This window comes from Heteronotia binoei, chromosome 21, assembly GCF_032191835.1.
Source record: "Heteronotia binoei isolate CCM8104 ecotype False Entrance Well chromosome 21, APGP_CSIRO_Hbin_v1, whole genome shotgun sequence".
NCBI lineage: Eukaryota > Metazoa > Chordata > Lepidosauria > Squamata > Gekkonidae > Heteronotia > Heteronotia binoei.
Window position 1 is genome coordinate 192,336,912 of NC_083243.1, and position 26,273 is coordinate 192,363,184.

Below are 26,273 nucleotides of genomic sequence, written 5' to 3' on the forward strand. Positions count from 1 at the left end.
ATATATTGTTTCATTTTACTTCAGTTCTAGCAAGGAAAGGATTTCTTGCCATGAGTGTTTGCTTTGCTGATTAATCACAAATAAAGCTTCTTCTGCATTCATCTGAGGAGTTCCCTGGAGTGATACTCAGAGCAGAACACACATGGCAAGTTGAGCATGTTGGTGTGAGCTGAGGAAGAGGGGGGCAAAAGCTGTTCCACTGCTGTTCATCCCCCACCTCCCCTGCTAGGCAGCGTCCCCCATGTGGCTGCTGCCATTATAACTGTTGAGATGGCAGTTATCAGGCAGATGTTTGGCCCCTCTGAGAGTAGGAGGCCCTTGAGACAGAACACGGCAGCTGCAATAGTGACAGAGTGTCTTTTAGAGCCCTACAAGTCTCAGGCCAACTGTCCACTGAACTACTGGGCTGCAAAGGAGGATGTCTTGTGAGGCCTCTCAGCCATGGCCCAGAGGCTCCTCTCATGCCCTCTGACAAGCGTGTAGAGTGAGCACATGTTTTCCCACACTGGCAACATTGTCAGCACACATTGGTCATGCCTGCTCCCATGACCAGTTGAGTAGTTGGTCTTCCTGAAGGTGAGCTTGCCAGTGTTCAACTACCTGGTTCAGGACTTTGAGAGGGCATTAAGTGACCATATATTTTTGCCTGCATCCTTTCTCAGTCTGTGCTGGAAAGCTGGGGAAAATGCTTTTCTTAAAATTAAGACAAGACTAGAAAGAAGTAGCAGGGACATTAACCTTTTGGACTGGCACATAAATGCCCCAATGAGCTCTGCACTGCCATTCTGAATCCACCTGTACTGAAATACCTCTACAGAACTCTGGTAGCACAGGGCAATGTTGAAGGTGGTGTGTGCACAAATTCACTCACTGAGTCACCACCAGCCACCCCAAATCAAAGTTGCATGCTGAAATTAAAACAGCAGCACAAAAACTGTTCTTCATCTTGATGGAGATGAATGGGTTGGAGTAGGATAATGAGATGCCAAACAGAAACCAACAGAACCCACCAGAGCACCATAAATAATTAACTGAAACATTCTTCTTTGCTGGGGTGGGAGGTGAAAAGGGGAAAGCCTGTGATGAAGAGCAGCTGCAGTACTTAGGCTAAGTCTCCTCCACTGAGGTAGTGATAGTTGGGCTGTGTGTACTGCTGCTGAGAAAGGAGGAACCAATAAAACCATTTCCCCCCCTTGTACACTCCTAGTTACACCCTCCTAAAGCAATTTAAGTCACCTGTCTTAGGAGGGAATAACTCTGTTTAGGATTGCACTGTAAAAGACTGTTCTTGCTGTGGATCACCTTCACTTTGCGCTGGTACTGTTTTTGCTTACCCCACCCTCTATTTATTAGCAGGTGGGTTTGACACCCCATTGAGAAAGGATGCATAGAAATTCATGGGTTCTCCCTTTGCACTCCTACCTCTTTCCTTTCAGTGCTTTGCGTAATGTATATGAATCAGTCCTGAATATAACCTTTTCCAGCTTATAATATATACTGCAAAGTTGCTGTATTAGTACATTATGACCTTGAACACTCCTTGAAAAATGCAAAGCTTTCACACAAAAGAGACCTTGTTAATTCCTAAAGAGAGCTCTAGAGAGCTGAAATGGCAGCTAGAGCTTATTTTTAAACAATTGATTTGTTTCAAAACCTATTCACTCTTTGATAGAGACTTTAAAGGACCCAGATAAAGTATGTTTTGTACCACAGATAATGCCACAGTATTATCAAAACAATTTTTTCCCTTTAACCAAAGAAAAGCCATTAAACCAAATGTGGTTTCCAGTGTAGTTTTTAAATGCCGGTAATACAAGTTGTGTGTACCGAAGTACTTAGTGAGGTTCTAAGTACCAGGCATATTCTTATAAAGGGCTTGAATTTTTTTTTGTATACTTATCTTCTTTCAAACACATGAATAAAATAAGGACAGTTTAATTCTTTCACATGTAGTCCTTGTCAATATTACATTTTAGAACTCTTCCATATAAAATAAAGGAAAGCATTTTTCTTCTCATTTCCTACAGGGAGATTGAACTTCCTGAATGACATTTGGAAATAAAACATCTATTTACCTTATGGGTTTGCAAAATCTGTGAGATCTCACAGGGCACCCCAGAAAAAGTGAAAATTTAAAATACACGAAGCCGCTTCATACTGAGTCTGTTGTCTTCTCTGAGCAGCAGCAACTCTGCAGATAGATGTCTTTCACATATTTTTCTTAACTTATACTTCTGACTGAAGATTCCAGGAAGTGTGCCCTGGAACTTTCTGCATGCAAAGCAGATGTTCAGCTACTGAGATACAGGCTGATTCCACACTCACCTTGGTCCAGGGCAGGCTTCCGTTTCTGCGCGGAGCAGGCTGGCGATTTCGCACCAGTTGCTCCACGCTGCCATTTTGCGCGGGGCAAACCCACGATTTGTCCCGCCGCGGTGTAAACCTGAAAAACCAGCTGAACATCAGCCACAGTCTCTCTCCATTTCCACGATGTACGATTTTCCCCTTCCTTGTTGTATAAAGCAAAATCATCTTGGTAATTTAATATTATCTGTGCTTAATAGACTTTTCACCCCCCCCCGTTTTTTATCTCGAAGGTAAGCCAGGATGGAAAGGCTTTACTGGATGTCCTGCAGCGGCCCCTGAGCCCCGGGAACTCCGAGTCTCTCACTGCCACAGCCAATTATTCCAAGGCTGTTCACCAAGTTTTGGACGTGGTCCACGAAGTCTTGCATCACCAACGTCGTTTGGAGAGCATCTGGCAGCATCGAAAGGTCCGGTTACATCAGAGGCTTCAACTGTGTGTTTTCCAACAAGATGTTCAGCAGGTAATGTCACTTCTCAGGGTCGTGAAGTTGAAATTTAGGCCTACGATGCATGCACGGCTTATGGCTGATTGTCGCCGAGGTCAAGTTGTGTGGCTTGAAATCGAATTCTGATTTTTCTCCTAGGAATTGGTCAGTGCAGCCCTCCATTGCAACCGCAATGCAGAGAGAAATGTCCAAATAACGGCAGGCTTCCCATCATAGCTTCCTGTAATGTAGTGAGTGATGAGACGAGTTGAAGGCAGCATGCTTTATTGGTGGTACGCTACAAGAGAGAGAACACGCGGGCCGGGTCCCGCTTATATACGTTCCCCGGAACTGCCCCCCAGTCTGCCCCCCAGATTGGTATGACCAGTCCAATCCTGGCCATTAAAGCTTCCTGCCACAGATCTTGGTGGGCGGGGCGTCTAGCGAGCTACATCCGGGGACCAGTGGATTTCCCCTGGTCACCTCTGTAGCGATCGCCATGCGGTGCACTAGCTTTCATTTCAAGACATAACACTTCCCACTCACTTTACACCTCTGGTCAGTTTTATTCCCCACGGGTGATCCCCTCCCCTGCACAAAAATGCACACAGGATTGAAATCCATTTTTCTTGCACTGAAGTTGGTGCTGTTTGCCTTCTCCTTGATACCCCAACCAAATCAATACCAGCCAGGGAATACAGCTGCTGGAATTACTCTTTGGGCGTTTTCGCACTGACCTTAATCGGCAGCGACGACCCAGTTTCCATTTGCGCCGCAAAAGCCGCGGGACTTTCCGGCTCTTCTGGGTGCTCCGCGGCAATTGGTGCGAAATCCGCGCAGATCCTGCGCGGTGAAGAGGGGCGTCGCTGCCGATTAAGGTCAGTGCGAAAACGCCCCTCATTTTTTTTTCTGTCATTTTTAAAAATTCAGTGATATTTGGCTGAGCTTATTTCTTTTTTGCTCACAACCAGGGTTGACAGGTCCACCCAGCTACTGGTGGGGGGTGGGGGGAGAGTAGGGATGCCAGATCCAAGTTAGGAAATTCCTGGAGATTTAGGAATGGAGCCTGGGCAGGACAGGGACTTCAGTGATGTACAATGCCACAGAGTCCAGTCTCCGCAGTATCCGTTTTCTCCAGGGGACCTGATCTCTGTAGTATGGAGGTGAGCTGTAATTCGGGGGTGGGGGGGGTGGTCCCAAGTCCCACCTGGACTCTTGTGTCCCTACAAAATACCTAGGGCCCAGGTGTGCCCAGAGAGGTGGGAGTCAAAAGGTTCTTGGCCTCAGGGTCCTAGTCTAAATTGGGGAGGAACATCTGCTAAGAGGGAGAGAGACACCTGATGTCTATTCAGGAGCCAATGTCCCACCTTCTCGTTTCTATTATTACTTGCAGGCTGCTTTGGGTTCCCATTGGGGAGAAAAGTGGAATATAAATAATTTTATAAATAGAAGTGTTAGCTGCATCTTAGTAAGCTGAAAACCACCTTCCACATTTAAATATAAATCTTTAGAGTGTTGTTTTTGTTTTAAAAAACTTCTTAAAAGCTTTTTTAAAATAAAATAAAATTCCACGTTTCATAAGGTCTACACTGAATACCATAATGAATACGAAGGCACTGGTCCAAGAATACTTTAAGATGCCTAGAAATGTCAGACTGAGCAGTTAATAAGCTTTAAATACTCCACAGCATGCAAAGAAGCAAAAGAAAATTAGTCTAAACTTCAAACAATGGTGATTAAATGCAGCTCAGTGCAACCCGATTTTTAAATAATTTCATTTTCATGCCATAGTATTTCTTCAGGATATTCTGTAAGGGCCCTACCCTTCACAGAATTTGATTTGAACTTTCATTTGAAATTGCTCTGAAATTATTCTTTTACCCTCTCCAGAACTGTTAATCAGGACAGATTACTCTTTCTTTTGCTTTAAAGGAGTTCTGATTATGTAGTGACAGTTACTTTTATTATTTTTCAGTACTCATGAATTGAGCTGTTATAATTTACCTCATCCATCATCCAGGCTTTTCCTGATGAAAATTATTTTCCCTTGATGTAAGATTGCAGGGACAGGGACAGTTGGAAGGATGTTATATACTTTGGTTAGATTTATATCTAATCTAACTTGGTTAACAGATTGTTTATATGGGTGAGGGAATTATAAGGAGTAGACTTGGAGTTAGATATTTTATAAATGAGGGAGTGGCTGGAGATCCCAGTAACTGGGGGATGACGGAAGTATGGTAGTGAGAGACGGTCTTGTAAAGAACAGAGACAGAGATATGGGTATGCTTGATCTCTGTCTAGCCTTCATCCCATCCTGAAATATGCTGGCAGTGGGAATAGGAACATAAACCTTTCTCCAACACTGGTGTGCAATGCCAGGTCCATTAATAATAAAACCGCCATGCTGCAAAACTATTTTGCAGCACAAAAAGTGGACCTGGCATGTGTGGCTGAGACCAGGCCAAGGGAGGATTCAACAGTCATCCTGAAAGAGCTAGCCCCATTGGGTTTCTTGATCCATCACTAGTCCCAGACAAAAGGTTAGGGGGCATTCTTATCTGGGAGTCTTTGGCATTCCCCATGCCAAAGATCTCCAGTATTGATGGTGTTGACCTGGTGTGGGATGTTGAAGAGAGTTTGGCTATCTGCCTTGTGTACTGATCACCTAGTGTGCCAGCAGATACCCTGCTGAACCTCCTGGAGGTGGTAGAGTGTTGAGCCTTGAAGTTCTCCAGACTTTTAGTATTGGGGGACTTAAATGCCAATGCTGACATGGCCACCTCTTTGCAGGTGTCTTCCACGGCAGCACTGGGACTCTCTCAATTTGTATCAGGCCCCACACATCAAGCAGGCCACACACCGGATTTGATCTTTGCTATGGGGTTAGATGTGAGTTGGATTAATACAGTCCAAGAGCATAGGTGTGACTCTGGAGACCTTCCTGAATATGGAGGCCCAGGTCACACACACAGCCAGGCTGGCATTCTCCCACCTATGCCAGGCTCATCAGCAGGCCTCTTTCTTGTCGTACCCTGACCTAGCCGCGGTAATCCATGCAATTGTCAACTCCAGGTTAAACTACTGCAACACACTTTATACTGTCCTGCCCTTGAGCCTTACCCGGAATCTACAGTTGATCCAGAATGCAGTGGTGCAAGTTATGGTAGGAATGCCATGGACTGTGGACATTTGACCTCTGCTGCACCAACAGCACGGGCTTCCAGTAGAGCACCAAGTTAAGTTCAAGGTTTTGGTTTTGAGTTTCAAGGCTTTGAGTGGTCTAGGACCAATGCATCTGCAAGATAGGGTTGCCAAGTCCAATTCGAGAAATATCTGGGGACTTTGGGGGGTGGAGCCAGGAGAATTTGGGGGTGGAGCCAGGAGACACTGGGGGCGGAGCCAGGAGCAAGGGTGTGACAAGCATAACTGAACTCCAAAGGGAGTTCTGGCCATCACATTTAAAGGGACAGCACACCTTTTAGAATGCCTTCCTTCCATAGAAAATAATGAAGGATAGGGGCACCTTCTTTTGGGGCTCATAGAATTGGACCCCCTGGTCCAATCTTTTTGAAACTTGGGAGGTATTTTGGGGAGAGGGACTAGATGCTGTACTGAAAATTTGGCGCCTCTACCTCGAAAAAACAGCCCCCCCAGAGCCCCTGACACCCGTGGATCAATTCCCCATCATTCCCTATGGGAATCGTTCCTGGAGGTGCATAATGGCTATGGGGGTGGAGCTTCCCCCGCCGGCCAGCTGGCTGGGGGAGGGGGGAAGCCTGTAAAACCAGGGGATCCCCCGCTGGGACCTGGGGATTGGGAAGCCTACTGCAAGACCATCTCCTCTGGTATGCCCCCGGGAGTGCTTTATGTTCCTCAGATAACAACTTGCTGGTTGAGTCCTGGTCCCAGGGATACCCAGCTGTCCTTCACCAAGGTCAGGGCCTTTTCAGCCCTAGCCCTGACCTGGTGGAATTCTGCCCCCCAAAATTAGGGCCCTGTGGAATCTTATGCAATTCCGCAGGGCCTGTAAGAAAGAGATGTTCTGCCAGACATTCGGTTGAGGGCAGTGACATTTTGCATCATGGTTGGCATCTTTCCCTGCTCTCCGTCCCCTTGACTGATTTAATTCTCCCTCCCCCATATCCACAAGGCACCCACAGGCCAGAAATGGGAAGGAGCTGCAAATTTCACCATTTTATCTTAAATTAATATATTATGTTTTGATATTGATGTTTTGGTTTTTACTGTTTTTATAATTCTGTGCATCACCTGGAGCCCCAAAATTGTGGGATTTAGGTGATTAAAAATGCAAGAAATAAATAGATGTAGTCCAGTGGTTGGACCATTTTGCCCTGAAGCATCCGAAACCCTCCCTGAGCATCCCAAACCCTCTGTGCTTAGGCGATGAGCTGATTTACGCTTGCCCACAGAGACTGATAGACCCAACTGGGTTCCAGAATGCTCTGCAGGATCCAATACTCCCTTATGATTCATCAGGTGAGCTGGTAGAGGACGGGCATACCCATCTCTTTAAAGCCATTGACAAAATTGTTCCCAGACTCCATCTTCTCTCCCATACTGAAATAGGATAAAGTGGGAGCTTAGATGGCTAAAATGACTTTGGTAGCAGACCTGTGTCGAAACGGCAAGGACATCTTACAGGACGTTTATGAAAGCCTATTAGAGAGCAGCGAAGGTAGCGAAGAAGGATTTCTTTACAGGCTCCATTGCACCTGCTAGCTCTCACCTGGCACAATTGTTTAGGGTAATTATGTCTTTAACATCTCCCACAGAAAGATCTCAAAATATTAGGAATTTGGCTACGAGCTTTTTCACAGAAAGTCTTGTTGCTCTGCCAGGATCTGCCACTAACATTGGCACTGGAGGACCAATTCAGCTTGCTCTCATGGGCTGAGATCAGCAAGGTCCTGGATGCTCTGAAGCCTACCATGTGCCTCTTTGACTCATGTCTGTCATGGCTGGTTAAAGCTGATGGTGATAGAACACGGGCTCCTCTGGTGGATATTATATCCTTGAGTTCTGGGATTTCCCAGGGAGAATAAAAGAGGCAGTGGTTAGACCATTCTTGAAAAAAAAACATTATTAGATCCTAGTGATCTAGCCAGCTACTCCCCAGTGTTGCAACAACTCGCTCCTACCATTTGTGGGTAAGGGGGTTGAGAGAGCCGTAGTGGAACAGCTCCAGGCTTTCTTGGATGAAACATTAGCCTTGGATTCCTTCCTATCTGGTGTCTGTCCTGGCCATGGAATGGAGATGGCTCTGGTCACTCTCATGGATGATCTCCATAGACAGCTGGATCAAGGCAGATCATTGCTGCTGATATGACTTATCGGCAGTGTTTGACACGGTCATTTATGAGCTATTGACCCACTGCCTCACTGACATGTGGATTCAGTGGACAGCCTTGCAGTGGTTTGTCTCCTTTCTCCAAGGTCAGGAGCAGAGAGTACTGTTAGGGGGCAAGGTTTCAGCACAATACCCACTGGTATGTGGTGTTCCATAAGAACATAAGAACATAAGAGAAGCCATGTTAGATCAGGCCAATGGCCCATCCAGTCCAACATTCTGTGTCACACAGCGGCCAAATATATATATATATATATATATATATATATATATATATATATATATATATATATATATATATATATATATATATATATATATATATATACACATACATATATATATATATATACATACATATATATATATATATATACATATATATATATATATATATATACACACATATATATATATATATATATATATATATATATATATACATATATACACATTGGCTGAGTTGTGATAGCTGGGGAACTGCTGTACGTTTGGGTGAGTGGGCTAAAGGTGAAAGTGATTGATTGATTGATTGATTGATTGAGAGTAATTGTTGATGATTGCTTAGGAGTGGTCTGCTCCACCCTCTTTGCATTTTAAGCTGCGCCTTGCCAAAGGCGCGAGCCTTTGGCGCGAGCCGAAGGGCGAGAGCTAAAGGGCTCTTGGCCTGTGGCTCTTTGCCTGGGGGCTTCCTAAGGACCAGGAACCCAGATCCCTGATTTCCTTGTTTTCCCAATAAGGTAAGTTGACCTTCCAGAAGGGGAGCCACGTAAACAACAGCATTTAAAGAGGACTGTATATTTAATATATATATCATGAAGGTAGAATGCCAGCAGGGGGGCGGGGGCTTTCCAGTGTTTTGCACTGAGTGTCACATGTATGACTGTCTGCCCACAGGACAGAAGTCTTGGGTGTGTGCTCGATGCAAGGAGCTCCTGGTCCTCAGGGAACGAGTTCGTACCCTTGAGGCCGAGGTGACTGCCCTGGAGAAGCAGAGACGGTCAGTTAGGCAATTGGGGAAGACTCTTGGGGGCGTATTAGATGAGCCCCACTCTGAATGTGGCAGCCCCGTTGCTGCCAGAGAGTGTGAGGGTCTAGAGGGAACAGGGCACCTTGCTGAGGATAAGGGGAATGCGCCCTCAGAAGGGACCTCTTCTTCGGTTGGTGAGCGGGTATCCTTTCGCGCCAAGGAACCATCCCTGGGCAGGGAGAGAGGGGGGGTCTTGGTAGTTGGTGATTCGATCCTTAGGCAAGTAGACAGCTGGGTGGCGAAACCGCGTATTGACCGTATGGTGACTTGCCTGCCTGGTGCGAAGGTAGCGGGGGCTCCCTCCCCAATGTTATTTAACATCTTTATGCACGTCCTCACCCAGCTGGCATGGAGCTTTGGACTTGGGTGTTACCAGTATGCAAATGACACCCAACTTTAACTGTTGATGAGTAACCATCTGGATGCTGCCCCAGAGAACTTGACCAAGGATTTGGAGGCCATGGTTGGCTGGCTAAAGTAGAGCCAGATGAAATTAACTCCAATAAAGATGGAGGTCCTATGGCTGGGCTGGGGGGATGCCAGATTGGGTTGCCAACTCTTGATGGATTGACATTAACTAGGGTTGCCAAGTCCAATTTAAGAAATATCTGGGGACTTTGGGGGTGGAACCAGGAGACATTAGGAGTGGGGCCAAGATCAAGGCTGTGACAAGCGTAATTGAACTCCAAAGGGAGTTCTGGCCATCACATTTAAAGGGACGGCACACCTTTTCAATGCCTTCCTTCCATAGGAAATAATGAAGGATAGGGGCACCTTCTTTCGGGGCTCATAGAATTGGACCCCCCTGTCCAATCGTTTTGAAACTTGGGGAATATTTTGGGGAGAGGCACTAGATGCTGTACTGAAAATTTGGTGCCTCTACCTCAAAAAACAGCCCCCCCCAGAGCCCCCGATACCCGCAGATCAATTCTCCATGATTTTCTATGAGAATAAATCTCCATAGGGAATAATAGAGTTCCCAGCAGACATTTCCCTCCCCTCCCCCCACTTTCTGACGACCCTGAAGCGGGGGGAGGGCCTCCAAACCAAGGGATCTGCCTCCACCTGGGGATTGGCAACCCTAACATTAACAAAATTGTCATAATTAATGTTAGGTTTGATTTTGAATGTTATATATTTTTAAGTTACCGTATTTTTCGGACCATAAGACGCACTCCCCCCCCAAAAAAAAGTGGGGGGGAAAGTGTGTGCATCTTATGGTCCGAAGGTACGTACCTTCCGGGGGGGCGATCCGCTGCCTCTTCCTCCGATCCGGCGCTTCCCCCGCGCCTGCCTGCCTGGCTCCATCTTCTTCAGGCAAGCGATGGGATCGCTCCACGTGGCCCCACCGCAAACCCAGCACTTCGCAAGCGCAGGCTGCGGAGAGGGCAGCGTGCTGCCTCCTTGCCTGTGTGCCTAGCTTCAGCTGTGATGTTTAAAGCAAGCGCTGGGATCAGAGGGGGGAGGGAGCGATCCCAGCGCTTGCTTTAAACATCACAGCTGAAGCCAGGCACACAGGCAAGGAGGAAGCACGCTGCCCCCTCCGCAGCCGGCGCTCACGAAGCACTGGGTTTGCGGAGGGGTCGGGTGTTTCCTCCTTGCCTGTGTGCCTAGCTTCAGCTGTGATGTTTAAAGCAAGCGCTGGGATCGGAGGGGGGAGGGAGCGATCCCAGCGCTTGCTTTAAACATCACAGCTGAAGCCAGGCACACAGGTAAGGAGGAAGCACGCTGCCCCCTCCGCAGCCGGCGCTTGCGAAGCGCTGGGTTTGCGGTGGGGCCACGTGGAGCGATCCCAGCGCTTGCCTGAAGAAGATGGAGCCAGGCAGATGCGGGGGAAGCGCCGGATCGGAGGCAGAGGCAGCGGATCGCCCCCCAGGAGGAAGGTGCGTTCTATCCTCCGGAGCGCCTTATGGTGCGAAAAATACGGTACATTGAATTGTAATTTTATCTTACATTTTATACTATATCCTCTGAAGAAGCAAATTACAAAATGCATAGGGGTCTACAAGAACTTAATAAATACCACATCACCTTGCACCTGGTTTTCTACGTTTTTTTCTGCCTGCTGTTGCAACCAGTTTTGTCTTCATTGCTGTTGAGGTGCCATTAACACCTGCACCATCCATCAGGAGTTTGGGGGTAATCCTGATGCCTCCCTTTTAAAGGAGGCCTAGGTCATAAATATTGTTAAGCTGGCATTTTACCGAGGAAGCCTGGAGCTGCTCCACTACTGCTCTCTCAGCCACCTTACCCAGGAATGGTAGGTGAAGTAGTCGGTTCCCTTCCGTCACCTCTAGAGTTGCCAAGTCCAATTTAAGAAATATCTGGGGACTTTGAGTGCCCAGTGAGTGCTGTATTTTTATTTATTTTAGGGAATAGGAAAGTCCCCTGACTCCCCCCAAAGTCCCCAGGTATTTTCTGAGTTGGACCTGGCGACCCTACGTTCAGCTGTCCTCAAGCAGAGCCATGGCCTTTTTGGCCCTGACTCCAGCCTAGTGAACATATGAACATATGAAGCTGCCTTATACTGAATCAGACCTTTGGTCCATCAAAGTCAGTATTGTCTTCTCAGACTGGCAGCGGCTCTCCAGGGTCTCAAGCGAAGGTTTTTCACACATATTTGCCTGGACCCTTTTTTGGAGATGCCGGGGATTGAACCTGGGACCTTCTGCTTCCCAAGCAGATGCTCTACCACTGAGCCACCGTCCCTCCCCAAGCTTCTGGAAGAGATCAGGTTCCTGCAGGGCTTGTTACTATTCCACAGGGCCTGTAAAATGGAATTGTTCTGCTGGGCCTACGGTTTTCTTTTTCAAAAATGTTATTTAGTTGTTGGATTTTAAGTCCCCCCCCCTTGTCCCCCCCAGTTTTTAATATTGAATTTAATTCTGGCAGAGTAGAAATTTCAAGCTTTATGTAGGTATAGAGAAGCTATAAATAACTGGGTGTGTGCATGTTCCTGCAATGAAATACAGAAAATGTGTTCTCTGCTTCAGTTTATGATACTGTTCTGGAAGAGAGAAGTGACAGTACTCAAAAGACTGTAGTTTCTGAAGTCCTGTTAACTGATGGCATCACCCAAAGACCTGGGACTCCTTGTTCAGTAATCTGTCACATAGTCCCCTACTTCCCTGTGCTGGTGCTTTTTGCACTTCTTTGTTCTGAGACAACCAGATCTGCTTACCACCCACTTGAAACGCCAAGATGCCAACCCCAAATATTCAAAAACTTTGATCATAACAAGAATATGAACAAATTGCAATTAAAAACATTTTCCTTTATTCCGTCTTGTTTCCACAATCTATACTTACTGACTAAAGCTACCGTCATGTTGTTTAACTTACAAGTGCAAGTAGAGAGTTCAGTTCAGTTCAATTTATTACGGTCCATAACCGGATCCAACTGACAAAAAAACATTATCAGGTATATAGGTATTCAAGTTGAGCTCCAGTTAACATAAAAAAAAGAAAACGAAGCAAAAAAAAGAGAAATAAAATTACATTGTAGAGAGAGAATAAAATATAAATACGTAAAGCAACATAATAGTTAACCGTATTTAAAATTGGAATCTAGGAATCTAAAACAAGAACCATATACAGGCTCACAAGGGCAGGACTGAAATTTATTTCACACATTGATTGCCTGTGCACATAATCTAGTAGTTAGCTTGGTAATAATTGAGATGTCATCAGTCGTCTGCCCCTACTACCTGACTGTCTACAGGGGAAAGAATTGTTTTATCTTGGGCCATTGCCGTGATGTATTTAATCTTCTCAGGGGTCCGGAAGCTAGGAGGCGTCATTCAGTCTTGTTGTTCCATGTTACAAATCCTTTGCCTAATTGTGAATTTGGTCTGATCAGTGGTCTGCAACAAAAGACCACCATGTAAAAGGCCCATTCTTTCAAGGCTTCCCTCAACCCTTTGAAGCCAACTTGGTTGGTAAGAATCCTGCATTATAGGGTTGCCAAGTCCAATTCAAGAAATATCTGGGGACTTTGGGGGTGGAGCCAGGAGACTTTGGGGGCAGAGCCAGGAACAAGGGTGTGACAAGCATAATTGAACTCCAAAGGAGTTCTGACCATCACATTTAAAGAGACAGCACACCTTTTAAAATGTCTTCCTTCCATAGGAAATAATGAAGGATAGGGGCACCTTCTTTTGGGGCTCATAGAATTGGACCCCCTGGTCCAATCGTTTTGAAACTTGGGAGGTACTTTGGGGAGAGGCACCATGAATTTATATGGCTAAGAAAGACACATAGGCCTTGTTGGCAGATTACCAATCCTTTAATCAAAGCTCTGCTACATACTTGGGACACAACCAGACTATGCTTGGTGCCTGCTATCTCCCCAATTGCCCCTTTTGTAGGACAACCTTGGTTCATTCCAGCTAGACTTCCCAATTCTTTTCTAATTTGGAAACAATCTTCTTTAATCTATTTATTTGACATAGCCCTTAGAGGTACAATTCTTACTAAACAAGACTTAGACAAGAAAGCACTTGGCTTGAATATCTTTAGATCTCTCATCTTCTTGACAATCCAAAATTTAAAACTGACTTAAAACATCCTCGTACGTCTTTCGAACACTTAATCATACAATCTGTAAGCCATAAAAAAGGACTAATTTCAAAACTTTACCAAATCCTGGTTTCATTATTTCTCAACAACTTGCCCTCTTATACTAAGTCTTGGCATAAGGAATGCAGTCACTTGTTAACTTTCGAACAATGGGAATCAATCTGGCTATCAGATGCCTACCAAAATAAATCAATAAATATTTTCCAACAAAATGTCAAACTTCTAATTTGCTGGTATCTAACCCTGGTAAAACTTTCTTACATTGATGCTTCTCACTCTCCTTTGTGTTGAAGGGGACGTGGTACTCCTGCAACCTACCCTCATTGTTGGTGGGAGGTTTTATCCCATATTCGAGAACTAACCGGTATAACTATTCCAGTAGACCCGTTGTTAATATTGCTCAACCATCGGCACTCCTTTGAGATACTCCATCTCAGACATTCCCTGATAACGATTCTTCTTACTGCAGCTAAAGCGGTAATTTCCCAAAGCTGGAAAAACTCTAAGCTTCTTACTATTAATTTGTGGTTATCCAAGATTTGGGACCATCTTATAATGGATAAAATCTCTTCTACATTAGATGCCACGGACCCATATGAGGCCTATTTACAATTTACCTCTAAATGGTTCCCTATTTTAGGGGAACTTGACACTGACCCTAGATATAATAATAATGTATTATTATAAGACTGCGTTTTATAAAGAGTTATTGAACTTATAACTCTAGGTATTAATTGTAAGGATCAGTGTTACAGCATTGATGCATCGTGATAGTAATTATTGTGGTTTTTTGAGTTTTAGTTTCCATTTATTTTGTGTGTAGCTCTGTAACTTATTTTCGATATTTATTATTAATAATAATAATAATAATAATAATACTTTTTATTTGTATCCCGCCCTCCCCGCCAGGGCAGGCTCAGGGCGGCTTGTATAATTTGTATAAATTCATTGTATAATTTCAATTGAAGATAGTTATTTTACATGCTTATTATGCTGATTGTATTGTTTTATAATTTCACAATAAATTTTGTTTACTTTAGGGGGGGATCTTTGTGTGGGGGGGAAATCTTAGAGTTCAGAAAAATTCTCACAGGGGGGGTTGAGCAATGGAGTCCAGAAGCAAGTTTTTTTGGAGGGAGGGGGTAAGAAAGAGCACAATAAAATTTGGAGGTTCTGCTCCTGTGAGCTGCTGCCCAAAATGAGGTCTATGGATAACCATTCCTCCCATCCCAGTTTCTTATCTAATTCAGTTCCATGCTTGCCCATTCTATTTTGTTAGGTATTTTGCCTTGAGGTATCTTGTTTGTGTCAACTATATCATTGTACATCTATGACAATGGGCTCTTGTTTACACAGGAACTGGATTAGAGGGAAAACTTAATAAATGTAAATGTCTTTCCCAGATAAGGATAGTAGTATTCTTCTTTTCTATCTAGGTGTTGGACTGGATTGAAAACCATGGGGAAGCCTTTCTCAGCAAACACACTGGAGTGGGAAAGTCCCTTCACAGGGCTCGAGCTCTTCAGAAAAGACATGATGACTTTGAAGAAGTAGCACAGGTAAGAAGAATGGGAGACCCAAGCATATCGATGGAAAAAAATACTGGATTATTAATTAATTAATTATGGATTATGAATGAATGAATGGTTTATTGTACATGGCCATCGGCCATTACACAATATAGAATTTGCATTAAAAAATACCAAGCTTAAAAACCAAGTCTTCAGGTGGAAATTGTATGGTGCTTCTTAAATTTCAAGAACACAATGTTTAAAAATAGTTAAATAATTTTAAATATGCTGAACTAAAGAGCTCAGTGTGATGCATTACTAGGAGCCACCTTGGATCTAATTTTTCTAGCTACAAGTGCAAAGAGCGCTACCCTGCGTGAGAACATTTTTAAGATTATGAGATGGGATTTCTTTGCAAATAGGTTACATAAACAGTGTGTAGGAATTCAGAGGTAAAACCCCTGATTTATAAGAGAAAAGGGTTTTAGACCATGGTGGATCTATTCTGGGAGGATCCTGCTTTAGGCTGACCTTCCTTTTTTTGGAAAGGTGGTAGAATGTGTGGCAGAATAGCAGCTCCAAGTATGTCTGGGTGATACATCTTTCCTCAGTACTTTTCTGGCTGGCTGGTTATGGAATGGTTGTAGAATGAAGTCAATCATAGTAGACCTAGTTGGCTGTCAGATAGTTTCCTATTGATCTGCTTAGACTTCTTGAAAGCTTTTCATACTGTGGGCCATTCCATTCTCATGTACCTGTTTGTTTAATTTATTTAAATATTTATATTCTACTTTGATCTATGTGATCAATGGGGTCCGTCAGCTGGAGGATCTTTTGAAGTGTCAGCATTGGCTCTCCTATGGCTGTGTTCTGTCCTGATTGCTTATACACAGAAGAAGAAGAAGAAGATGCCTGTTTACTCCTGTATGAGCCTGCCAGACAGCTGATGTCATTTTCAGAGTCCCTGCTCTATCTGCCATTAATTTCTGAACTGAAACAGGCAGTTAAAATGAACAGAGCTTTCTTAATTGTGGACCCCCAGTTATAAAATATCCTTTCCACATTATCCACCTGGTGTCTTTTGAGATACCAGTGCTATATTAGCAGATACATGTTTCTCAATACATTCTTAATAATAATAATAATAATGTTTATTAGTTACTGTTTTTATTTATATGTATGTATATATGCATATATTGTGTGTTTTATTTGTCTCAGTGCACTTTAGGCTACCTGCTTTTAATGTTTATTAAATTATGCTTCATTTGCTTATTTTAAGATATTATTATGATAAAATATTTAATTCGAATTCCAGTTGCCGTGTTTAGCATTTAAGATTTCTGCTGACTTCCTATTTGCTAGTGATTGATTTTAACTATTTTAAGTATTTTTACTGTCTATTGTATTTTGTTTTCTTGTAATGTGCTTTGAGAAATAATTGGCTGAAAATTACAGATATAAATGGTTAAAATAAATATATTCTTATGGAAGGGACTAGTTAGACCCCATGGATTGCTGCATCTAGGCATTGTCACTGATAATAGTTATGCAATGTGAGGACCATACAACTCTTTAACAGTTTACTGAGTGAGGTCATCCAGAATTTTGGAATTTATCATCAGTATGCTGATGATACTTTCCTCTGTATTTTGTGAACAGAGCATCCAAGAGTGGCCATCTCGCACCTGATATACCTGGGGCAGATGGAATAGTTGAAGCCCTATCTGGCTGGGTTTGGGACCTAAGGATTCTTCTGAACTAGGCATACCCTTTTGAGAAGCAGGCAATACCTCTAGGTGGAAGTGTATATGACCATATACTTTTGTAGGGCAGATTCCAGCCATTGTTGGGTAAAGATGACTTTACCATGTAAATCTTTGTTTCTGTAATATCCTAGATGACTGTAATATGTTCTGTGTAGAGCTGACTTTAAAGACAATGTGAAACCTGTGTCTGATACAAATTGCTGCTATCCACCACTCTAATAAGCCTGGCATAAGCAACGAAGGCAGTCATATTCAGTGTGCTGCTGCTTTTGTACTGACTACCTCTATATGTCCCAGTTCAGGGTTCTTCTGTTCAGTTCGGTTTTATTATTATGGTCAGTGAACAACAGCTTGTAGATCTGAACAATACTCCTAAGCAAAAATTCTGCTTCATGAGCTACTGGCATTAAAGTTCTGAGCTCCTGCATAAATTAGTTTGCTCTGGGGCCATTTTTCCTGAGCTAAGACAAAAATGTGTAAGCTGGAGACTAAAAACCTGTGAGCTAGCTCACACAAACTCAGTGGGAACACTGGTTCTGAACTATACATTTAAATCTCTATGTGGCCTAGCACCAGCATACCTCCAGAACTGTCTCTATCTTGTGTTTGCTTTTGTAGAAAATCAGGCCCTTAATATGCTTTCTCTGAGGCAGGTTAGATCAGCAACAGCTAGAAGTAGGGCCTTTGCCACTGTGGATGCTGGATTTGAAATGGTTTGAGTGAAACGTATAGAAGATACTGCTGAGTGTCTGCTTTTCACAAAGATTTAAGGTTACCAGGCCCAACTCAGGAAATATCTGGGGAATTTGGGGGTAGAGCCAGGAGACTTTCCCATTCCCTAAAAATAAATAAATAAAAGTTCAGCAGTGCAGTTCCCCGGAATATAGTCTTCATTTCCTCCTCCTCTTTCTTATCTTCAAATGGTTCCACAGCATCTGCACTTCCACTAAAATGAAAGTGAACTCACATACACACCAGCCAACAAGGCTGGCCAAGCTGCCAGTCTTGCGGCCACACACCTTTCTTGCTGGACCAAGCCGGCAGTGGCTCTGCAGGCCTGCTCAGGACTGGATCTCTGGTGCTGTCTCGGGTGGGCAGCCTGGCATAAGCAACGAAGGTGTGTGGCTGCCAGCAGTGTGTGTGTGTGTGGGGGGAAGGTGCAGGGACCAGACCGGCAAGGTGGAGTGCCAAGTCCAGGGCAGGCAGCGGTCAGTGGTGGTTTCCCAGAGTGGAGGGTCCCAGAGCCTGAGTCCTCCTGGGCCAAGGGGGAGAGGTGCTAGTGGATAGGTAGACCCCCCCCCGGTGTGGAGAGGATGTATGCACATGCTCCATGCCCATCTGCTCAGCTCCCCCTTAGAGCAGGGCATTTGTGGGGTGGGAGGTCTTTTTGAAAATTGGTTGTCAGTAGGGGGTACAAGTAGTTAGCCTTGCGTAGGGTGCCAAGCACTCTAGGTCTGGCCGTGCATATTAATAGGATTCCCAACCCTCCCGCCCTGGCGGGGGACCCCTGAATTTTCAGCCTCCTCCCCCGCTTTTAAAAAATCTGGGGGCGGGGGGAGAGAGAACATACCTGTAGGCATCATGTTGTTTTACAGCTTGGGATCCGTTTTTAAAATGTGTCCCTTTAAGGCTGCACAGGAAACAGGAACGGCCCCTCCCTTTCTTTTCCTGTGCAGCTTGCTTCGTTTTCACAGCGAGCAAATTCTGCTGGAAGAAGACCAAGTACGGTAAGTATTTGTGTGTGTGAGAGAGAGAGAGGGAGGGGGCAGGGAGGGGGATTCCCTGGTATGGAGCCCCCCCTTTAGAAAGCGTGGGGGGGAGGGATATGTCTACTAGGCACTCTATTATTCCCTATGGAGAACGATTCCCATAAAGAATAATAGGGAATTGATCCATGGGTATTGGGGGCTCTGGGGGGGGCTATTTTTTGAGGTAGAGGCACCAGATTTTTAGTATAGCAGCTAGTGCCTCTACCCAAAATACCCCCCAAGTTTCAAAAATATTGGGCCAGAGAGTCCAATTCTATGAGCCCCAAAAGATGGTGCCCCTATCCTTCATTATTTCCTATGGAAGAAAGGCATTTAAAAAGGCGTGCTGTCCCTTTAAATGTGATGGCCAGAACTCCCTTGGAGTTCAATTATGCTTGTCACATCCTTGTTCCTGGCTCCACCCCCAGCATCTCCTGGCTCCGCCCCCAAAGTCCCCAGATTTTTCTTTAATTGGACTTGGCAACCCTACATATTAATTGCCTGCTGGAGGGTGAGAGCAGGCTTTTCTAGGGGTTTTTCCAGGAGTTTGTTATCAGTTATACTAAATACAATCTTGTCTCTTAACATGAGATCCTGAGAAGGACCAAACTCACAATGCTGTGCTTTTTGTCTAAGCACAGTGACAAAATCATCTATTCTAACTGCCTCATTATACAACAGTTGCCAGAACTGCTATACACAGGGTTCTTTCTGGGTTCACAGTAGCTTTGAAAAGCTGTTAAAACTTCAACCAGGGTTTTCTTGTTGGGATCTACAAGCATACCTTGCAAAATATTGCAAAATTCAAGAACTTTGCCTCCTATGCGGTGAAGCAAAACTGCAATTTTGTAATCCTCAGACTCTTTTTCAGCCTTGGTGACTTCAAGGTACAGTTTCAACTTTTATTCCCATCTCCTCCAGTTCTCCCCTAAATTTCCCACAAAAAGATAAATCTGATGGAGGCTTGAAATGCTCCATTGCTTTACAAGGGGTGCAATCTGGAACCTTCCTATTCAGTGCTGGAGACTCAAAGGAGATACAGGCCAATTTCTGACATCATGTAATGTCCCCCTTTAGCTGTGGGTTCCCAGGTTAAGGTACTCACTCAGGCACCTGTACTCAGGTCAATTTAGCAGGGACAAGCTGGCTCAAAACATCAACCATTTATTTGCAAGGAGACAACTCCAACACAAACAACTTTAGCTAGCATACAAATCCTGAAAACTGAAACTAGAGCTCTAAACCAAGTCACGCAGATATTAGAGGAAGAGCAGACTGTTCCATCACATATATACGATAAATACAGCACCTCAATGAAATGATTGAAATAAGTAAATAAATACATCTTTACCGGCTAACAAATAGCCAGGCAGGAAATGGCTTTTGGGAGACTAACCTTTACACAACCGCTACATCCAGAGGCAGTAAACTTCTGAATAAGTAATATCAGGGGAAGGCTGTGGCCTCTATCCCTCTTTGTCAGCAAGTGGAAATGGAAACTCCAGAGATCTGTAGGTGGAGCCTGTAGAGGGGAGAGACTTCAGCATGTGAGCCAAATGTGAGCCAAAGCCCCCTCTCCATTTTATATGGACATTTTCTGGTCTAGCTGCCAAGATGCCTGGACTTCTAGTTCTCACACACATCTGCACTCGGGCATAGGCCAATCTGCCAGCTTCCTGCCAGGCCTATGTGAGCTCTTTGGGCCTCAGTCCTCAAGGCAATGCTGCCGCAGACAGGCTCTAACCCAGTAAGAAGAACTCCCAGCCTGCTATGGTGTGCAAGTCCCTGGCTCTGCGGAACAAGAGATTGCGCGGCCGCCATGAGCTGTCCAGCTATGTTGTTTTCAGCTTTCCTGCTGGAAGCCATTACATTTGCGATCATCTTCCTGCATCTTTGGGATGCCATGAGAGCGAAGCAGAAGACCCACATACTCAATGTACAACCTGCACATTTCCATAAAGCAATCAAGCTTATCTCTGTGTGTATCCTGCCAGCCATTCTAAGCTGAACATCGCACAAAAGACTGTGCCAGCCAAGATGAGTCAATAACGAAGACCAAGCCCGACTCGGAGATCAACGCCATCGTGTAGATCGGGTGTCACTTTAGATAACAATTCGGACCTATATTGTCACATTAGATAACTTTGTTCAGTTACGCTAAACCCGGTAATCCCTGTTACTTTCCAAACATCACCATGAAGCCTCCCCTTTTCTGAGGTCACATACTACATGTCCCAGCGTCATAGTCCACCTGACCCGTGTCACAGGGCATCTGGCCTCACCCTCCTGAGGGCACATGGTAGTCCTTAAAATGTCTGACCGATGGCTCCCCGGGTGTGCATCTGACAGTATTCCTACCTTGCTGTATAGATTCATCTCCAAAACCTGATCAGTTTTGGTTCCCCAATACCATGTTTCCCCGAAAATAAGACCTACCCAAAAAATAAGCCCTAGCAGGATTTCTAAGCATTTGTTAATATAAGCCCTACCCCGATAATAAGACCTAGTGATGGGCTTATTTTTTGGGTAGGTCTTATTTTCAGGGAAACACGGTAGATGCGGGCCAGGGTGAGGCAGCAGCCGAGCGCGCTCTGCAGGGCCATGGTGATCAGCGCCGAATACGAGTAGGGTGGCCACACCAGCCGCAGCAGCTCCTCCGCCGACCCGCCCAGCCCCGTGCCGCCCAGTCCCCGCCCGCCTCCCCCAGCCTCGACACCACCGGGACCCCCCCGTAGGGCAGGAAGCCCGCCCCCCACCACCGCCACCCCACAAGTAGCCCGCCACCAGCCCACAGTCCAACCCGTATGCCCCCAACGGTGATGGCGCCGCAGCAGAAGGGTAGACGGCGGCAGCGCCTAGGGCCTCGCTGCAGTAGACGGCCAGAGGAGGGGGCGCCTCGTGGGCCCTGCTGCTGAGCAGCCAAGCCGCAGGGTTGCCGCCGCTGCCGTCGGGGGGCTGCAGTCGGTGGCTGCCGGCACTCATCCCCGCCGCCGCCTCCTCCGCGCCTGCTCGCCCTTATAGCGCCCCTACGCTTGCCTGACGCCCGCCGTAGGGAGGAGGGAGGCAGGGAGGGAGGGGCTCTGCATCCGGCTGCCTCCCAGGGGCCGCCCCCCGTCCCATCCCGGGCCCTGCGGCGCTGCGGGGGAGGGAGCGGCTTCGACGGGAGCCCATCAGGCCACCTGGCCAGCCCTGCACTGCGGCCGCGGTAGGTTGCCGCCTCCCTCTCTCCCTCTGTGCCCAGCCTCGGAGCCGGCTCGCTCGGGCTGGCTGGCTGGTGGCGCCATCGGGCTTGCTTTCCAGGGCCGCTTTCCAAGGAGAAGGAATGCCAGGGCTGGGAAAGACCCTGTGCTCCACGCCCCCCCCCGCTTCTTCCAGCCTTCGCGTCAGGCAGGCAGGAAAGGCCAGCGTCGCCACTGCCGTCGGAAGGTGTGCCCGAAGCCCTGCGAGGAGGGAGGGAGAGCTCCCTCGGGCGGCCACAGCCTGGACTGCCCAGGCGCGGGCAGGGGTGAGGAATAGGGAGGGGAGGAGGGAGCCAGCCGGCTCCCCGAGGGGAGCGTCTGGGCAGAGAGGCGGGCGGAGGTATACTTACGGTAATAAAAATAAGACATCCGCTGAAAATAAGCCCTAGTGTGTCTTCTTGAGAAGAAATAAATATAAGACAGTGTCTTATTTTCGGGGAAACACAGTAGTAAGATACGCTGGCTGTGTCTTGCTCCCCCTTCCCTTTTTCCTTGCTATTGGAGCTTCAACTGAAGACTACTATAGGTAAAGTGTCACCTTGTCTGTGTTTCCCCTTCATGTTATCCTATCGATTTCCTTCTAATTTTCTTAGGTCTATATGAGTGTTGGATGAATTTATTTCCTTGTATATTTGACCGATTTTTATAATAAAAACCATTTATATTTTATCAAACATTCTCTCCATTATTTGGAGGGAAGTTCTGGAGGTCATCTCCTGTATACATAGTTTCTGTATCCCGCTGAGCCATAGCTGCCCACCACTTTAATTCCCCAACTTCTCATTCGGAGCAATTTGGCTTACAATAATGCCATAGAGCAGGATTTCCCAAACTTTTATTTCCTGTGGCCCAGTTATTTTTACACTTCTCCTTCGTGGCCCACTAAAATTTGGGGGTGGAGCCAAGAGACTTTGGGGGTGGAACTGGAAGACAGGAATCATGTTATTTCCTGTGGTGTCAAGGGTCAAGTGATGTCACTTCCGGGGCACACTGAACCAAAACTCCACCTTTTCCTGCGTTGTCACTTCCAGGGCACTCCCCCAAACCTGCCTCTTCTTCTGAAATAACTTCATTTTCAGAAAAATCTCTCTGAAACTCATGCTGAGCCAAAATGGGGGTGGAAAGTGGGCGGTCCTCTCTTTCCACTCCCACACCTTTTATTATTATTATTATTAAATTTTATTTGTATCCCGCCCTCCCCACCTGGGCAGGCTCAGGGCGGCTAACAACATTCAATAAAACATAATATAAATACAGTGATTAAAACACATTAAAATTATAAAACAGCATTAAAATTATACATAGTTAATAATATACATAGTTAATACATTTTAAGAACTAATCCAACATATATAATCTATAACATATATAATCTATAGCTTAACAGCAGCAGAGGTGTTCCGGGAGCTATTACATATTTAAATGGTGGCAAGAATCATTAAAGAATCACTTTGTTGGATCCTCCGTTCAGCCATCCTCTGTCAGCATTCTGAGAAGGCCTGCCTAAAGAGGATGGTCTTGCATGCCCTGCGGAATTGATCTAAGTTCCGCAGGGCCCGAACCTCCTCCGGGAGTTGATTCCACAGGCATGGGGCTGCCACGGAGAAAGCCCGTGCCCGTGTGGTCTGTAATTTTGCCTCCCTTGGCCCAGGGACAGTCAGCTTGTTCTTCCCTGCTGACCTCAGTGCTCTTTGGGGCTCGTATGGGGAGAGACGGTCCTTCAGGTAGGCAGGTCCTCGGCCATATAGAGCTTTAAAGGTAATGACCAGCACTTTGTAGCGAACCCGGTATATAACTGGCAGCCAGTGCAGTTCGCGCAGCCTTGGCTATATATGCTCCCATTTCGGGAGTCCTAATAACAGCCTGGCTGCTGCGTTCTGCACTAGCTGCAGCTTCCGGGTTCGACACAAAGGCAGCCCCATGTAGAGGGCATTACAGTAGTCCAATCTTGAGGTGACCGTCGCATGGATCACTGTTGCTAGGTCCCGGCGCTCTAGGAAAGGAGCCAACTGCCTTGCCCACTTCAGATGAAAAAATGCCGACTTGGCAGTGGCAGCTACCTGGGCCTCCATCGATAGTGAAGGCGCGCCGTCAAAAACCGGGAGAGGTATTTCCCCTCCCAGAGCATCGCGGCCCACGCAAAGGACCTCTGACTTCATCGGATTCAGCTTCAGCCCACTCAGCCTAAGCCAGGTTGCCACGGCCTGCAATGCCCGGTCCAGGTTCCCTGGGATGCAGTCAGGTCGGCCATCCATTAGCAGATAGAGCTGGGTGTCATCTGCATACTGATGACAACCCAGCCCAAACCTCCGGACAATCTGGGCAAGGGGGCGCATATAGACGTTAAATAGCATCGGAGAGAGAACTGTTCCCTGAGGCACCCCACAATCTAGTGTGCGCCTCCGGGAGAGCTCAGCTCCAATTGCCACCCTTTGTCCCCGGTCCTTTGAGGAAGGAGGAAAGCCATTGTAAGGCCAACCCCCTAACCCCTATGTCGGCGAGTCGGCGGGTCAGTAACTGATGGTCAACCGTGTCAAACGCAGCCAACTGGTCTAGCAACATCAGCACCGCCACGCCGCCTCGATCCAGCTGCCATTGGAGGTCATCTGCTAAGGCGACCAGCACTGTCTCCGTCCCATGGCCCGGGCGAAAGCTGGACTGGCAAGGGTCTAGGATAGAAGTGTCATCCAGAAACCTCTGCAGTTGCAACGCCACTGCCCTCCCAATAATTTTACCTAAAAACAGTAAATTGGAGAGCGGCCGGTAGTTTGCCAATTCGGCTGGGTCTGCTGTACATTTTTTCAGGAGGGGACGGACCAAAGCCTCTTTTAGAGGTGATGGAAAACGCCCCTCTAAGAGGGAACTATTTATTATGCCCCGTAAAGGACATCTAAGCTCCCTCTGGCAAGATTTAATCAGCCAAGAGGGGCAAGGGTCCAAATCACATGTTGTTGGTCGTGCAACAGAGATAATTCTGTCGACTTCGTCCAGGCTGAGTGGGTCGAACCGATCCAGCACTAAACATGAAGACAGGCACGGAGCCTCAAGTTCCTGTACTGTTTCAAATGTGGTAGGCAAGTCTTGGCGAAGCAACGTGTTTTTATATGCAAAATATTTCGCAAAATCCTCACAGCCTATCTCTAATTCTCTAACGTTTGGTTTGCCTTGAGGCAATGTGGTAAGATCTCTAATTATACTAAATAATTGTGCTGGGCGCGAATTTGCAGATGCAATCTTGGCCGCAAAGTAGTCTTTCTTTGCGGCCTTGACTGCCATCTCATAAGACTTCATAAACGTTCTATAAGATATTCTCGTTGGTTCGTCCCGAGTATGCCGCCACTGCCTCTCTAGTCGTCTGAGCCCTTGTTTCAGTTGACATAGCTCCAAGGTATACCATGGAGCCAGCCTCCTGCGAGGGCGCAGAGGACATCGGGGTGCGATCTCGTCGATAGCCCTGGATAGTCGGCCTTGCCAGGCCTCCACCAGGTCATCGAGGAAATCGCCAGGGGGCCAGGGATCCCCCAGTGCCATTTGGAACCGTTCCGGGTCCATCAGGCTCCTGGGGCGAGCCAAAATAGGCTCTCCGCCCATACAGGGTTGGGATGGTATCTCCATACGGGCCTTGAGGGCTAGGTGATCCGACCGTGGTACCGCTTCAGTCGCGATATCGTTCCCCAAAATCCCGGACGCGGGAATCCCTGCATGCACCTGTTTGTGTGTTCTTCTCCAGCTTGCAAGCACTCCCATGTTCAATTGCCTGCACCACCTACACACCCCTTCCTCAACAGCACTGGCCATTGTATGCAGTTGGGAGTGCTGTTGCCATTGCCATCAGGAATGACAGCACTGTGTATCACCCACACTGGGCCCTGGCAAAGAAGGCCTGTAGATCTTTCTTTGACTATTCCTCCAGTGTTTCTTCACTAGGGTTGCCAGCTCCAGATCAGGAAATTCCTGGAGATTTTGAGGATGGAGTCTGGGGAAAGTAGCAACCTGGAGGTTGGCAACCCTGTTCTTCATGGAAAAAATTTACCTCCCCTCACTGTCAGCTTCTGCACAGCTCTCATCAACTCAGCCTCTTTGATGTTTATCTAATAAGGTATTTATTGAAACAGATACATGGTCACAATAAGACTTCTTTGCTAGACTTGCCCTTCTGAGGTAGGGTCAGGAACTTATACACTAGTCATAGCCGTTAGTCGTTAAGCAACCCTAGGCATGCAAAGGAGAGTGGCAAAA

The 26,273-nt window shown here is 46.3% G+C and overlaps 1 protein-coding gene across 5 annotated transcripts in view; it reads left to right on the forward strand.

Moving 5' to 3' along the window:
* Positions 1-26,273, forward strand: part of KALRN (kalirin RhoGEF kinase) — an 837,912-nt gene that overhangs the window by 426,914 nt on the left and 384,725 nt on the right. For all 5 annotated transcript variants that reach the window (XM_060262792.1, XM_060262795.1, XM_060262793.1 and 2 more), the window contains exons 9-10: positions 2,598-2,828; positions 15,207-15,329. In XM_060262792.1, coding sequence (XP_060118775.1) covers positions 2,598-2,828; positions 15,207-15,329 — 354 coding nt within the window. The remainder of the gene's footprint in view (positions 1-2,597; positions 2,829-15,206; positions 15,330-26,273) is intronic.